Raw genomic sequence first — 16,600 nt, forward strand, 5'->3', positions numbered from 1 at the left:
CCCAGAGTCCTCACAACTTATCAACCCATGCTCTGTTTTCTGGGACAAAAGTGTGCAGCAGTACACCAGGACCCCAAGGCTGGCCCTGGCTCTCCATCTCCCCTCTCTGCTCAAATTTTAATGTTCTTCTCTTGGTAGAAGCGAGGGGAACACAGAAAAGAGAGTGACAAAGATAACAGACCCGGGATACAAGAAAATATATTTGGATCTCTTCCTCCATTCCAGTGACAGTTCACATCAACAAGAAACAAAAGCAAAGAGGCTAAATTATAGGATAGTGGTTTGAGTTTAAGAGATGTGTGTGTGGAGAGGTAGAGTGACACAACAAGGAACAGAAAAAGGATACAAACTTTTCAAAACAATTATATTGTCACAAAATAATAACTCCCTTTACAAAACAACAACAGCGTAGCGGGGACAGGGAACAATTCCACCAGGAATTTGAATAAACACCAGTGGTGAAAAATGATCATGATGTAACAGGGGTTAGGAGAGGAAGAGACAGAAAGAGAGGGTAGATGGTGGTGGGGGTCATCCCTATGTTCCCCGCTCACCCAAAAAAGGGTTATGTTCCCTGTTTAAAAAAAGGTTCTATGTTCCCTGCTTATCCAAAAAGGGCATGAAACATAGCAGTTGCATGAACGTGTTGTTTGGGGTTAGGGTTAGTGTTAGTTAGTTACTGCTATTTCCTGCCTTTTTTGGATAAGCAGGGAATATAGAACTCTCGGGTGAGCGGGGAACATAGAACCGGGGGAACATAGAACCTTTTTTGCAGGGGTAAGAGGGGAACATAGATATGCTCCCAGATGGGGAAAGAAGAGCTTACAGACAGAGAACAGTGTCCTAGCGTGATGATTGTTGCTTCCAGCAGATGAGAACAGGGAGAACAGTCTTTAGCTTGGCACGCCCTGAATAATGTATCACCCATAGCTGTAGCTGTAGCCGGACAGATATATGGGTGAGGGGAGCACTGATTTTTGCCCCCTGGCATTGTTGGAGATATGAATAATGGATAGGTTAAATGCTTGTGGTAAGAACAAATTAGTATAAAGTCTGTTCAGTAGCTGTATTTATGTAATTGTTTGATTTGGACTCTACAAAGGGAGTAGACAGTTTCGTGTTTAGATGCAGTACATACTCTAGTTAGCACTGATCTCACTGTGGTCCGTGTCCATCTGCTGCAGCTCAGTATCATCCCAGGCCAGATCCCAGTGTCCCAGCAGAAGCTGGAGCCTCTCGTGTCACCCTGCTGCCTGCCATTGATTAACATTTAACAACCAGGGAATACTTTGTCACTGAAGAGAATAGCAAACTTTGAGGTCTTGAAAGCAACAGTAGAAGGAAAGACAGTGAGAAAGAGGGAGGGAAGAAGGGGGTTAAAGAAGAAAAAGGGAAAAATAGAAAAGAGCATGATACACACAGTACACAGGAAGCATTTTCACATAGCACGTCATGTATAACTCATGAAGTCCTGACAGAGCAGCGCACACATTCCACATTCCCTTTGGCTGTCTCTGGCTGGCAGTCTGCACAAGCCAGGATGAACAAGTTGTTCCGGTCTTTCTCTCTGTCCTTCTTTCTCTTTCCCTCTTTCTGTCTCTTCAGGCTCTGGCACTTCTCCCCCAGGCTAGAGGTTACAATGATGGAAATGGGGGGGGGGGGGGGCTGGAAGTGAAGACAGGGCCGCAGCCATGGCCAAGCGCTGGAGCCAAGCTGGGGCCGCCCTGCTGGTTGTGCTAGTGAAGCTGGCTGTGTGCTCAGTGCCCACTGCTGCAGAGCATTGCCTTACAGTGGGCCCTGTGTTTAGACAGTCTGACAGATCTCAAGCTGAACACCTTGAGAACCCTGAGAATCAGCACTCCATGCATACATCACCCCCAGCCAACATCTACATCCTCTCTCTCCGCTTGTCTGTTTTGCGAAGCTATCTTGGTTTGTGTCTCTTCATCCTTCCCCACTTGGAATCCCTTTCCTTTCACTGTCTCTCTCTCTCGCCTCCCTCTTTCTCCCCCGGTCCCCCTTCAACTCTGCTCTCTCTTATTCTCTCATGTTTCTCTCTCTGTCTCTCCTTCCCTCTCCCTCCCTCTCCTTTTGAGATTCAATAAGAGCCCTGGAGGCAGGAGAGAGAAAACAGGGGGGTGTAAAAACATCTATGGCTTTATTTACAAAGGGCCCAGGTATTGCCTGGCGTTAAATCCGGGGGAAATGATTTATTTTCCACCCATGTGTGGCACTGATCCCCGAGGCGTAACTCAACAGTGGACTGGCTTCGTGCTTGCAATTTACGGTGGCTGCAGAGGCTCATAAAGGAAGAATGGATTAATCTGGAACACGACATAAACAATATGACTCTGACAGCCCTATTAAAACCTGTGCTACTCAGCATCAATTCCCTTTCATGCTCTCTCTCTCTCTGTCTTTCTCTCTGTGGTTCTGCGCAGCCAGTGCCTGTTGGTGGGAGGCCGACTGGTAGCTCCAGAGAACTGACCAGGGCTCACAGCCTTGTTATTGTGATTCCCAGAGTATCGGATTCAGAAAAGGGGGGTCCTGCGTATCTACATATAGCAACCGAACCTTTTAACTGTTTAGCCTTTGGACATCATTGGGGGTATCAGATGTACTGGGTCCAGAGAGGAGGCTCCCACAGTGCTCGTTAGGGCCAGGCCGAGAAGGCTTCCTGTCCCAGCGCCGGTGGCCTCTCATTTTCCATGAGCTGGGCTTCTTTAGGGAATGTGCTGCGTTCACTTCTGCTGGCATGAGCCTCCGTATTTGGATGTGTGCACAAATTTGTAGGGAAAACATGTTGTGCATGTGATACATGATATGGATTAGTAGCGGATGCTCATGTAGTCACAGACACACACACATACACACACATACTGACATACACAAACAGTCGTCAGCTGCTCCCTGACCCCCTTGGGGAGAGGTCACTCAACATCTTCGATGGCCCCCAATAACCGATGGCGCACATATGCGCATGCACACACAAACACACTCTCACACACACATGCAGAGCCTGTCATTTTGTTAGCTCCATCTCTGTCAGGGACAGGTGTATGCTAAGCCGCACAGAAAATGCCCACACAGACACAGCATCCATCTAACCACAGAAGCTTTTAACACATTTAAAAACAGCATTTCCAAGATAGTGACCTGTCTCAAAGAGACAAACCCAGCCAGCAAGAGATGAGCGAGAAGAAAAAGCAGGAAAAAAAGTCCCCGAACAAGAGACAGAGTTACTAATTTATGTCCAGCAATGGATGAAAGCTTCAGAAGCGTCAGGCGGGGAGAGAACAGCCCTGAAATTGAAATCAATAAGTTCATTAGACTGCAGAGCCTGTTCGTGCTGCTCCCTCCACTTCCCCTGCAGACAAACACAACAACACATGAAAAAAACAGGGGCAAAACAAGGCTTGACCTATGTCCACTAGCCAAGCATTCCATTTATTTAGCCCTTATCACAGGCGTGATCTGAAGAGGCAGCTACACACTGATAACGCCCCAGGATAATAGCAAGACTAGACAGGGTCTGACCAAAGAAAGACAGCCAAAAGAAAAGAGAAAGTGAAATAAAGAAAAATGCATTTGGGATCTTCTTGACATTCATTCTGTTTTTTCTTCATGTACACACACACACACACAATGCTGAAATACAGGCCTCTTAAGAAACTTTTACAGGGATTGTTTTTTGCCGGCGTCTCTCTTGTTTGAGCCTGTAATTTAGTGGATCCCCATCAATAAGTGAGAGAATAGCTTTGTGGATGCTTGGCCTGACAGCTAACAAGGCCCAGGCCCTATCTGCAACAAACAGACAGAATAACAAACGCTGTTTTCTGTGTGCGCACATTCAACAAACAAGTGAATACAGCTCATCATTCATGCAGCAATACAGTACTGTCAAGGCTTCGACTATAAGCGCACTGTACAGAAGTGAGTGTGTGTGTGGTAGAGGCATGCTGAAGGAAAAGTTTTTTACCATCTGAGTGACCTGAATAGTGTTTCTTCTTGTACAGGAGTAATCTCCTGAGCCTTGCAGGTTAGTAAAGATCAGTGCAGCTGATGTCTTCCTCCACCTGAAACAGGGCCCATTATAGCTCCAGTCCATATCAGCAGGGCCCTGCAGCCTGTGTCACACACTTCCTATTGCTGATTTATGGCTACAAGGCTCATGGGTGTTAGAATACTGCATATTCTCACCGTGACACACACACACACACAGACACACACACTCGAGCCACACAGAAAATCAACGAGGCACAAATTGTTCATGACCTGAGCTCGACACTGCTGCGCCAGAGGTAGCCAAACCTGTCTTCAAGGGCACCTTTATCACACTCACAGTCCCCTTTTCACCTGCAGATTAGCGCACAAGGCTAAATGGCCTGGCTAGACCAGGACCATATCTCCATTCACACAAATGAAATACAAATGGACTAAATATATCTACAAAAGAAAATCTTTATTTCAATCCCTCTTATCCTAATGCCTATGCAACTCTGTAAGACATTTCCTTTGTCCTTTTTTCTTTTCTTTTTTCAATCAAAGAGAAAAAGTGTTCGCCCCTCCATCCGGAAGCTCAGGGAGTCACCATCCCAGGGGGTTTCTGGGAACGCAAACACACTGCTGCAGTTGGCAAGCCGCTGTTCGCTAAAGAGTTCAACAGAAGCCAAAACATTTGTTGCAGACTCATTTCATTTCCTGGTAGAAATGTCCAACACTGCAAGGCAAATGTGAGAACAAGCGTTTACATAGGAAAGCTCAAAGGAAACCAAGCGTCAAGCTTTTCCCTCAACAGAAACAAGAGCAGCTTTGGAGCTTCTGGGGGGAGAAAGGATGGAGGTCTAGGGGGTCAAAATGATGAGGGGAGGGGTAAAGGGTCAGCTGACATTATTGGAATGCAGAGAAAAGCCAATCATAGTGACACAATTAACCAGTGGTTAGGCATCAGTTCACCTGAATCGGAGTGCCCATCCACAACCATTTGTGCTGTGGAAATGACGAAAGCTTAACGGTGCCTGTCAATGTAAAGCACATCTAAACCCACCTTTCAACTATCAGCCTTGCATTTCCCAAGATGGCATAAAGATTTTTACATTTTTCTATTTTAGGTCTTGTACCATATATACCATGTGAGTTTGATTCTACATTATACCGACTACAAAGGAGCGTGTCCAGAGGAGTTTCACGGCGTATCCATATTTAAGGCCTGGAACTTACTGGCAGGGCTTAGCCCCGGGCACACGAACAACTCAGCCATATATATACAGGAGGCGGCAGTTGGAGAGGCCCCTGTTGACCATTTATTTATGAAGTCAAAGCTCTGTGGCAACAAGCTAGCCACTCTGAAACAACTTAAAGCGCTTATATCCAGGCTGAATATTTCATCTCTGGATCGCTACTGCTTTTGAGTTCTTTTTTTTTTCCAAGGTAAGTGAAGAAATCGACACAGTGAAAACCAGAAAATAGAAAGACAGAGGACAGAGGACACTGCAGGTGAGGCAAGACCCCTCTCTAACCTAAAGTAAACAGGTGGGACTGAGAAAGCAAGAAGGGGGAGGAAGAGAATGGAGGGAGAGGGGTGCTGCTCACAGGCCTCTTCAAGGTCAGACGAAGGAGAAGCTTAGTATTCACTCTCTCTCTCTGTGTCTTGTCTTGAGCTTGCGCCAGCTCATTGTTTTGTCTCTTACGCTGTCTCTGTCGCCCTCCTTTCCCAGCACAACCATCTCGGAAACTAAACCAGCACCTTTTATGTGCTGAGTGAAAAAAAAAATGCTTCGGGCAAAAAAAAAAAGGGGGCCTCAGAAAGCAAAACGTTGTTGGGCACATATTTGACAACATCCAGGGAATCTTTCAGTCTTTTGAAAGGAGTCAGTCTGTTATGAAGCCAGGATACAGAGCAGAGAGCCCCAGCTCACTGAAAATGTAAATGCACACTAGGCAGGCAGAGCAGACTCCTTCTCCCTATCTCTCACTTCTTTTTCCACCTCCTCCTCCTCCACCATCACTTTGCTCTCTTTCATTTTTATCTGTCTATCCATGGTCTGTGTGTGTGAGAGGAGAGGCGGCTGGCAGGTGGCTGTGTGCAAAGGTATTGAGGCCTATGAAATATTTACCAAAGCAATAATGACTCCCTGGACAGAGTGAGGGGAAGAAGAAGACGAGGGGAGTGGAGGAGAAAAAAGAGCAAGAAGAGAAAGAGATAGGAGAGTGAAGAGTGCCTGTCTTCTTTTTTTGTCAGAAGCAAGGATGAACAAAGATGAAGGAAGCGTATGTGAGACTTTCAAACTTTAGCTGTTCTCTGAATAAAGAATAAAGTGTGTGTTAGTTATGTCACACTAAAGTGCTTAGAATATCAAAGTGCAGACAGCAGTGTTAATGAATTCAAAATTGCTCCTGTTTATGACCTTTGCCAAAAAACAAATAAAATAAAAATACAAAACGCTGTGGGAAAAGGTTTCCTCTCAGACAATGTGTTCATCATCTTCAAGTTAAAAAAAAAGTGTAAATTAATTTTTGAACTTTTTCTTTGTTATTTTTTTCATCATGTTGTTCTTACCTTTGTCAGGTGACATCTTTTTTTCTTCAGGTTTCTATTCCCGGGGCAGCTCCTTATTTGCTCCTGGTGGAAACAAGAGCACCATTTCATGCGTGTTAGGGGATTTCTTCAAGGAAACACCTTCCTGTCGCCCAGTGTGATGAGAGAGATGTGTTTTTGTGTTGGTTTGCACATACATCATTTGAGGACAAAGAATTAAAAAACTGGACAAATACAGTATTTAAAACAATCTAAAAAAACTGAAAAAAAGAAAAAAAGAGAGAGAAAAAAAAGCTTTTCTGAGAATGACATTAGAAAATCCTGAAAATATATGTGAACACACACTCAGGTGCATACACACAGGAACTCTCCTTGTAATATTACCCTCTCCAGGGCTCTTGGAGAGCAATATTTCTAGGACGAGTGCCCCTGTGGCGAGTCTTTAATGCATGGGCCTCCTCTTGTTTGCAGACAGGACTCGGCTTCACACTGTGGGCCAGTTTGATCCGGACAGCCAGCAGAGCCTGCTTCAGATGAGACAGGGGAAGGAAACTCCACTGCGGCGCTGCTGTTTTCCCTTCATAGAACTACCAGGATGCTGGAGTGGCTCAGAACAACAGTGAGATCTCTAACACAAGACTCTGGATTAAGGATGGAAGGAAGGACTGCCTCAGTGCAGCAGAGGTAGGGGGTCCGTTTGGATGTGTCTACAGTGGGAGTGAGCCGCAGATAGAGAGCAAGGGTTGGGACAAACAAACACGAACCTTTGCACTGCTTAACTCTGTATGAGACCGCCACAGATGGGAGGAAAAGTACTGGAATACTTTTAAGTTGAAATGCTTTTATTTAAGAAAGAGTTTCTCAAGTTTGAGAGAGATTCTTTTGCCTGAGGAACTAAAAATATCATTAAATTAAATTGGACAAAAACTTGATAAAATGCTAATAATTATTTTCAATTTTAGATAATTTCAAGTAGTTAAAGTAGGTAAACCGTTGCTCTTAATACACACATGTTTTTTTCTTCAAATTTCAGCCTTTTTATATAGTGTAGTAGTTAATACAAGTATTGAAGTTGTCCTAATCCTTGCACTAATTATCATGAGCAGTTATGATGAGCTGCAAACAGTCAGTAGCACAGCCAGTTCTTGTATTGCTACTTTGAGTGGTTGTTACTAGCATCTTCCTACCACTTTCCTTCTTAGCAGGGAGCTTCACTGAATGTAAGCACGGAAGATTTATGTCAGAGTGTGAGTATGTGTCCAAAACATGACACTCCCTGTGTACTCCCTGAAGCGAGAGGCTACACTTCCTGATCAGCAAGCCTGACACACTGGACAGCTGACCTTTGACCTCTCATTTCACCTGAGTCGCAGAGCAACCCCGCAGCCCATTCTCTGGCTCCTGCAGGGTCGCTGGGGTCACAGTTGACACAGCAGTACTGTGTTATGCTGAGCTCTGAGAGCCTCCACACGTCAGCACCGCCCTTCACTCAGGAAATCAGTGTCAAACCAAATGGACTCTACGGCTGTGTGTAAATGCGTTTGAGTGTGTGAAGACGTTTCTTTTTCTTCTGCTAAATCTTCTTTGCATAATCCTTGTCAAAGAACACAAATAGTTATCATCCATTTGAGTAACTGTGTCTAGTGGTGAATATCAAGCCTGCATTGCTTTCACATGAGAAATTTCCTTTTTTCCAAATACAGATTTTTTCCTACACATATCTTTATTAATAATACAAACATTAATGTCTCCCTATGTAGATATTGCAAATCTAAGAGAGATGGAAGGAGGGAGGTGGATTGAAAAGATTGAGCACCTTTTAGAAGAAATGTGTCATGGGGGCCATTCCAAACGAGTCCATCTGTATGATCTGTAATTGATCAGCGTGACAGAGTGTGGTGCAACAGCGCTTGTGGGCTACATCTGACAAACGACTAGACAAGACCTTAAAAGCTGACCTACACACAACTTGGAGAGTGGAGGGGAAAAACAGAAGGAACATACAAGCAAGCCTAGGAGAAAAATCTATGCAGCTGAAGTGAAACTGCATTTCGTCTGATGAGCGATGTTAAACAACAACTGGACCGGCGGGCAATTACCATTATTGGAGTGGAGTTGCAAGAGCCATTGAGACAGAGAGAGAGGGTTCGTAGAGAGGTAGAGTATCCCCACCTTCTTTCTCCTCCATTGGCCACAGAGGACCAGTGCTCATTAGCATGCATGCTTTTACAGGCCAGGCCACACCAGTCAATGCTCTCCACTTTATTTATTAGTAAATAGAGACAGATGGCGATGAGGAGGTGATATCGACTACCCATAGCCTTTTAAACAGGAATCAATAGCAGGGGTGGAGCGCTGAGACGGGGGCATTAACTTGCTAATATAACCTTATGAAATGAGCCAGGGTTGCATTGTGGCTTCTGAACCTTTCTGGGTTTTCTAAGCCTGCAAATGTCTTCTTTACTTTGTTTATCACGGCAGGGCAAAATGACAACTTTATGACTTACAACCAGATGGAATACACCATTGATCTCATTGATTTGCCAAAGCAGTTGTGTTGCAGGCTTCTTTTTTAGTGACAGGAAAGCATTAGCATGTAGTGAGCCATGGCCGAGCTGTAGCTTGCATCTCAGATCGAAGTTGGCATGTGTTGTGGTTGTATGTGACAAGATGGGAGAGTGCTTTAGCAACATAGATGGATAGATAGATAGATAGATAGATAGATAGATAGATAGATAGATAGATAGATAGATAGATAGATAGATAGATAGATAGATAGATAGATAGATAGATAGATAGATAGATAGATAGATAGATAGATAGATAGATAGATAGATAGATAGAGGTGCGGAGCATGCATCATGTCTCGTCTCCAACATGCAGTCGAGGCTCACTGCAGAGCTGCTGTCAGAGGTCATCTCCATCATCTATATTAATAAGTCTTTATCATCTCCCAGCACTGTCTGCCAACACACTGCAGCCTCAACCCAACACTGAACACCTCCTACCACCCCCCACCCCCCCAATAACCCTGCAGCCCCCTGTACAGGGACGAGCTGAGCTGCAGTGAGCCAGCGCCTTAAACCACCCACTGCTGAGGCAATTAAGAGTTTAACCTGGATGCAGCCCGGGGAATCCAGAGAGAGACTCCAGTCAAATAGTGCATGGCTCTGCAGGAATACAGGCAGGCAGAAGGAAGAGAAAAAGTCAGGCGAAGAGAAGAGAAGAGAAGAGAAGAGAAGAGAAGAGAAGAGAAGAGAAGAGAAGAGAAGAGAAGAGAAGAGAAGAGAAGAGAAGAGAAGAGAAGAGAAGAGAAGAGGTGGGTGGAAACTGATGGGAGAAAACAGGAAGGAAACATGTCTGTGTATACAGACAGACTGAAGAATGGCAGAGGCTGGTGGAGGCAGGGAGAGTGAATCTCGGCACAGTGTACACAGCCCTCTCCTCCATGAGAAGAAGGTCACCGGCTCTCTCTGAGGACTCCCTTAAATAAAGTCCCCTATACTGCACTTTTCTGGGCAAACAACCTCCTCTACTCTTTATTAACTAAATATGAGGGGACTTTGACCGGGGGACAAAAATTCAATATTTTTCCCCCACCAAATATTTAAACCAAGCAAATAAACAGACAAATAAATAGATCTCCTCTGCCAGGGGAGAGGGGTCCAGCCATTCCCCTGGATGTAATTTGACGGCCCACTTACTTGGAGGCCCAGAGCCCAGCGCTACTCAGACACTCATTTGAAGAGCTGTCAATCAAAGGGCAGCAGTGTTGGTGATGGGGACAAGTCTATGTGTGTGTGTGTGCGTGCGTGTGTGTATGCACCACTGAGTGTTTATTTGTGTGTTTGAGAAAGCTGGCCTGCAATTCATCCTCAAAGTTGGAGCAGATCATGAGGTGAAGGCGAATACATCACACCTTCCTACTCTCTTTTTTTGCCATTTTAAACCTCCTTTTATCCGTCCATTACCCCTTCTGCTTTGTTTTCACCTAATATTGACATAACTTTATTAACCACTGGTTTGTTCTGCTCATTCCGCAACAGTTAAAAACACCTTAAACAAATAATGTGACGGTTTTTGTAGTTAAGTATTAGAAAATGAAATTAGGGAAGTTTAGAAATTGAATGGGCACAGTGTTCTTGTTTTACTTGACTAAGTACTCTTAAATGTGTTGTAATTGAACATATAATGATGGCTACCTTTTTAAAAACAAGTGATGCTAGACTAAGCCTTTTCCTCTCTCCTGCTGGGTAAGGGAGGGTGAGGGGGGGCTGGGGAGGGGGGGTGAGAGGCTGGTGATATCAAAAAGTCCTTTCATCCATTTTAGATGAGATGCAGATGACTCAATTATGCTTGGCCTGACATCAAGACCACTTGGCGGAGAAGCTGCTAACGCTGGAAAACGATCCATTTAATCCCACTGATATGAATGGCAGGGCGCTAACAGGGCTTGCAATGGTAAGAGAGCGAGACAGGTATGAGCGGAGATGCATCAGCGTCACTCTAGAAGAAGAGGCCTCAGTGCATCTGAAGGGTGGGAAAGTGAGGAGGGAGGGTGAGGCCTTGGTAGCAGATAAGAGTCAAGGAGGATTTAAAGATACAACATCCATGTTTTGATTTTACCAAATTGAAACCATGTTACTAAGACTGTTTTTTGTCACTTTTTGTCATTGATAACAGCTATGTTATTGTGAATCTGTAGTTATAAGCTGATAAGTAGATGACAAGTAGCTACAACTGGTTTGTGTTTTGATCAAATCAAACAGTGGAACAACTGGATGCCTAAAGGTTTGTCCTTCTGTTGTTTACAAATAGGATGCAAATGACTTCTTTTTGTTTGGACTGTAAATGAAAATGGAGTGGACAAAGGTGTACAAAAAGCATCAAGTGAAGATTAGTAGTGAATGGGAGAAATAGGTCAGCCACTTCAGATTGGAAATGAGAGAGCTAGAGATAAAGAGAGTGAGGTCCTACAGGACAGATGATATCAGGGCTGCTGGTCGCTAGAGCCAGGGCCACAGCAATGACCCACAAGCATGCTCTACATTTGATCAGACTGCTGTTTGATCTGCAAGGCTTCTCTCCCTCAAGACCCACTCTACATTCTCCTTTCATACACACACATATAGCCCTACACATAGACACACACACATCATGCCATGCCCTCCACTCATCAGAGCTGCTAAGCTGCCAAGATCTTGACAGCATCAACATCAGCATCAAGACTTCACCATCACTTTGCTTTCACTCTTGTTCTAATACTAAGCGAACTGGGGGCAGTGAGCATGTCAGTGGTGATCACCCTACTAACAGACAGGATAGCTGCTAGGAAGAGATTCTTGAAATTTTAGAGCTCACCAGTAATAGTGAGTAGCCCCAATGATGAGAGGAGGATAGGGACGGAGATTCATCGGAAGGATATATCCATTTTAGCATTTTGGATTTATGATTTAGTTGATAATCTGATCAACACGTGCAACTAATTAAGTACAAAATAATTGTATATACTGCACAGTTATGTCTTGAGCTATCATAAAACGCAGTAATAAAACAAATCCTAAAGAAAACAGTAGGCCTACCACTTAGGCAGTTAAGCAACTGTGCAAACACCCCTAGCTGAATCCATTTTTAGTTTGAAGGAGTTTAATAACTTTTGCTTGTGCTTTATCAAAAATATTAGCATTAAAAGCTCTTTACTTACCAGTCAAGAGGAATAGTGGAACATTCAGCAACAAAATTAACTAATTTACTCGACTACTGGAGTAAAGGAACACAAAGCTAGTTAAACCAGGTAATGCATGTCCGTCTCTCATCACCTTCCAATTGCAACTCACTGAAGCTTCCAATCTACCCTAAAGACATAAGGCTGCTGTGTGGGCATTATAAATTATTATAAATTATAAAACCAACCGTGGCTGAAGCCCTTGTCAAGTAAGTCACTGCCACTTGCTCCTCGCTATACAAAACTTTTAACCATTTTGGTAACATCTCATTAATCTGCTTTCACTGATTAATCTAAATCAGCACCAAATGAAGGGATTAAGATGGTATTTAGTGTAGTAGTCTTATTTTTTGTGTTAAATAAAAGTGCTCTTTTTAAAAAAAATCTTAATTTTGCTTAATGTCTCTATGACTTTTAGTGCAATATATGGAGCAGTTACAGTCTGCTGGCTTGTATTTACGATGTCAAACTTCTGCAGTTTGCCTTTTTATGACCTTTAGCGCAATTAACAGTTGCAAAACATTAGGGCTGGTGTTGCTTCACATGTGTTCAATCAAGTCAGTGTTGTGTCAGCGATGAGTGGTGTTTGTCTGTGTTAGTGACAAATGAGCGCGGCCCTTCCCACTGCTGACAGCCGCCCCAGAGCCACGATGCTATCTTCAGCTCTTCACCCGGCTTCTACAATTACTACTGAGAGGCCTCAGGCCCCAGGGCTTCTAACACCAGCCTGCACTCTGGATCCTGAGACACACACAAACAGTCAGATACTTTACACAAAACTATTCATTTGTACAACCGCCTCAAAGACAATTTTACACATGCATTCATTCTTGAAGACACACAACACGAATGCTGTAGTGTTCATTGCATTTACACAGAGGAAAGCATAAAGACTCGTCTAAAAACAGGCACAGTTTATACAATCTATACTACAATATCCTGGGTTAAGGTCAGATTTATACATTTGTCGTTCACTGACAGATAGAATCATTATTCACAGTAATGTAATAGTTCTTGATAATCTTTTGATATTATCAAGTCATTTTAAAATTTGGATTCAGATCCATTTCCTTATTTCATTGAACTGCACCACAATCACCCCCAGCCTAATAGCCACACGCCGAAACATTTGACTGGAGCATGACCCCAAACCAGTACCCTCCCCATCACACACCTGGTTATTTTATCTCTCCTTGCACCTATTGTTGGCCTAATTGAGGCTGGCTTGGCTGGTTAGCTGGCGGCTGACCCCGGTCAGAACAATGCATACCTGTGGCTCTCACCAGCGCTGTGTAATTGTCTCTTCAAGTGGGACCCTTTTCCAGTCGGCCCCTGAGGGGAGAACGTTCCACACTTATCCATCACTCAGTCACTCCGCCACTACAGGAAGTAGTTAACATGGTCGACCTCTGGGATGGCGGTCCACTGTTGGTGGGGGGTGTGTGCAGTCAGTGTTTTGGAGAGAGGCACACACAACATTAGCCATCACCTCATCACTGGTAGTGACATCACTCAGTCAATCAATCCATCAATCAATTTGTCAGAGAAGCTGTTTGCGTTGCTAATCCAGCCAGTCCCCTTGAAGTTTAAAGAAAACAGATAGAAAGAAGCTGCTGAAAAACAAAGACTACTTGACACAAAGACTTATTTGATGAATGTAGAGCAGATCTACTAAACAGACATGTCATTGTCTTGTCCAAGTCTATAATTCATTAAAAATGCTTTTTTTTTCCATGCATTTATCAGCTTTATGTCTAGATGGAACAAGACAAAGAGTCTGAAGGCATGTCAGAAGTTCTATGTAGCTGAACTTACACAATAATGCCCCATCTCATGGAACCAGTGATGAAAAGCTTATACATACAATATTGAATACTGAAGTAGATATAGTTGTATTCAAACTAGATTTGAATTAGGTGAGAATGGTTTGAGGGAAACAGCATGTATTTGTAAGAAACTGACAAGTTGTGCGAATAAAGCACAGTCATGCTACAGTATTTGTGTTTAAATGAGTACTTTAACATTTATTTGCTTTTGTTTTAACATCCTTGTTTTCCTCATGGGAAATTACCCCAAAAAGTGTTTATATTATACACTCTTATGGTTGACAGTGCTACTGTAAATTGTCATGATACAGTGAACCTGACCCATCTGGCAACCTCATTCAAATATTTTGAATTATTTTTTTGGCTTACTGTGCATGCTATCTGGCCTTGGCCTGGTGAGGATGCTACGTCACTAAATAAGGGATCTTTGTTCATTGCTTCCCTGTTTATCTTGAGTGAGGCAAAGATTTGAGGAAGAGGTTGCTTCAAAGCAAAGTAATTCCCCTCCACCACAGTGGGAGAGGAAGGATACACATGTTTCCTTGGGATGACTCCGTTTAAGGTCAGGTCAAAAATAATCAGGAGAAATATAATCAATCAGCATTAAAACTGAAACACACACACGAATACACACACATACACACTCAGACAAATACGAAGAAACCTTTCTACCTGTCATATTTCTGTTACCCACCAGACATTAACAAAAATGCACCAAAGCAGTCATAGAACAGAGGACAGATGAGGTCATTGGATAAAACACTGTTTTTTTTAATTACTGCCATTTCTATTGCTTCAGACAGACAAGCTGTGGCGCAGGGAGCACAGAGTGATTCAAACAAGTCAACGCTACTGCCGATCTACAAACAAATCTTTCTGACAACAACAAACAACAGAGGCGCAGCAAAAGAAGAAGCAAGAAGAACAGTGTTTGGCAACCATTAACATCTTGGAAAAAACTTAAGAAGTAAAAAAAGGAGTGCATTCTGCATTTTTAATAGTAAACAGCATCTCTACTTCATCATGAACTAGATAGAGAAAGAAATCAAACAAGGAGGGCTGCTACACTGCTTTGACGTCGGCCCCCTTTTCCACCCTTTTTAGCTTTTTTGAAAGTGGATTTTGTCAGAAGTGCCGGATCTTTCTCTAGCTTTCTCGGATGGCCTGCAGCATTACAGGGGAATGTGGTGCTCTACACACTTTAAGAGTAATTAAAAGCGATTGAACAGCTGTAATTATGAGAAACGGCGGTTGTGTTCCAGGTCATTCTATCAGCGCTGCCTTTCATCAGAGCAGAGGGGCCCTGCTGCTAGTCTTCGTTTCTCCATATGCACATCTTCAAGAACAAACAACTGGCAGGCTGCCTACAGGCTCACACACACTATCACATTCATACATACGCGTCTTCATGTAGACATGTGGGAGAGTGAACGAGCACATGCACAAACACACAGGCCTATGAGTGATCGCAAGCATAGTCACATGGCTAAATGTACACATGCAAACACACACACACACACACACACACACACACACACACCCTGTCACACATTAATATGGCACAAACACACCATTGGGCTGTCGACACAAAACAACACATTCTTCATGTTCTCCATTGGGTGACATTCATAACTTTTTTATCATAATCTTTCTTTGGTCTCTTCAGGCTTCGTTCCACTTCTGAACACAATAAGGGGGATTACACTATACACAAGTGAAAGATGCAATACCATGTGAGCAAGGTGACTTTTTCTAACCATTGTATACCATAATAATAACACTGTGTGACAAATAGAAAGCATATATGTATGTACTGTACTGGACTACTGAGAATGAGTCAATCCATTGATAAAAGCATGACTGGGTTACATGAGATTAAGTAACAGAGTACACAGAAATAATAAATACTTGCACAATGTATGCTAACACTGAAATGTAGGTTCCACTTATGTTTCGTTAGACCGTTGTGACACTAGTAGCTTGTGGCTAAGCTTGCGTTGTTAGCATGTTACCGAAGCGCTATACTGGTTCTACTGTGGTGGTCTGGTTTTCTTCCAGCCAAATCCAACCGAGGGTGGTTGAGATGCCAGGGTCATCTGGTGTAGTAGAGGGTGGAGTAGGTGGAATGTAGATGCTCCAATCAAAAGAAAATCAATCTGGATGTGATCACAATGGAGCTGTCGTCAGTGGTCTGTCCCCTTAGATAACGTGGGGGCCATTCAGAAAAGCTGGTGGGTTTTTTCTTGTCTTTCTTTCTCAATTCATCCATCCTTCACATCCTGTTCAAGATATAATAGAAATAGACCAAAAAAAAGATCAAGGTCCACTCATGCCCTGGCCTACAAATCACATTCTTCAGAGCTAAAGCAATGAGCTTGTTTGGTGCAAGGCCCATAAAAATCCCTTATAATCGCAATAAGCCCAATACACAGTACAATTAATCTGCCATTGACATTAGCATGAGGAGATCTTGTATGTACTTTAAGATGCCCTTATACTTATGGATAGCTG

The 16,600-nt window shown here is 43.4% G+C and overlaps 1 protein-coding gene across 3 annotated transcripts in view; it reads right to left on the reverse strand.

Annotated features, from left to right (window-relative positions):
* Positions 1–14,839: 14,839 nt before the first annotated feature.
* Positions 14,840–16,600, reverse strand: part of fto (FTO alpha-ketoglutarate dependent dioxygenase) — a 114,346-nt gene continuing 112,585 nt past the window's right edge. Inside the window, exons 10-11 of one of the 3 annotated variants that reach the window (XR_015034633.1) lie at positions 15,610–16,368; positions 14,840–15,575 (exon numbers count right to left, since the gene is read on the reverse strand). Coding sequence is in view for 1 of the 3 variants with exons in the window: in XM_085765696.1 (XP_085621822.1) it covers positions 16,362–16,368 (7 nt within the window). In the remaining 2 variants the exon portion in view is untranslated. Of the gene's footprint in view, positions 16,369–16,600 lie in introns of all 3 variants that reach the window. The other 2 variants (XR_015034632.1, XM_085765696.1) reach the window with 2 other exon arrangements.

Source organism: Trachurus japonicus, chromosome 3, assembly GCF_045865225.1.
Source record: "Trachurus japonicus isolate A0001 chromosome 3, Traja_1.0".
Lineage (NCBI taxonomy): Eukaryota > Metazoa > Chordata > Actinopteri > Carangiformes > Carangidae > Trachurus > Trachurus japonicus.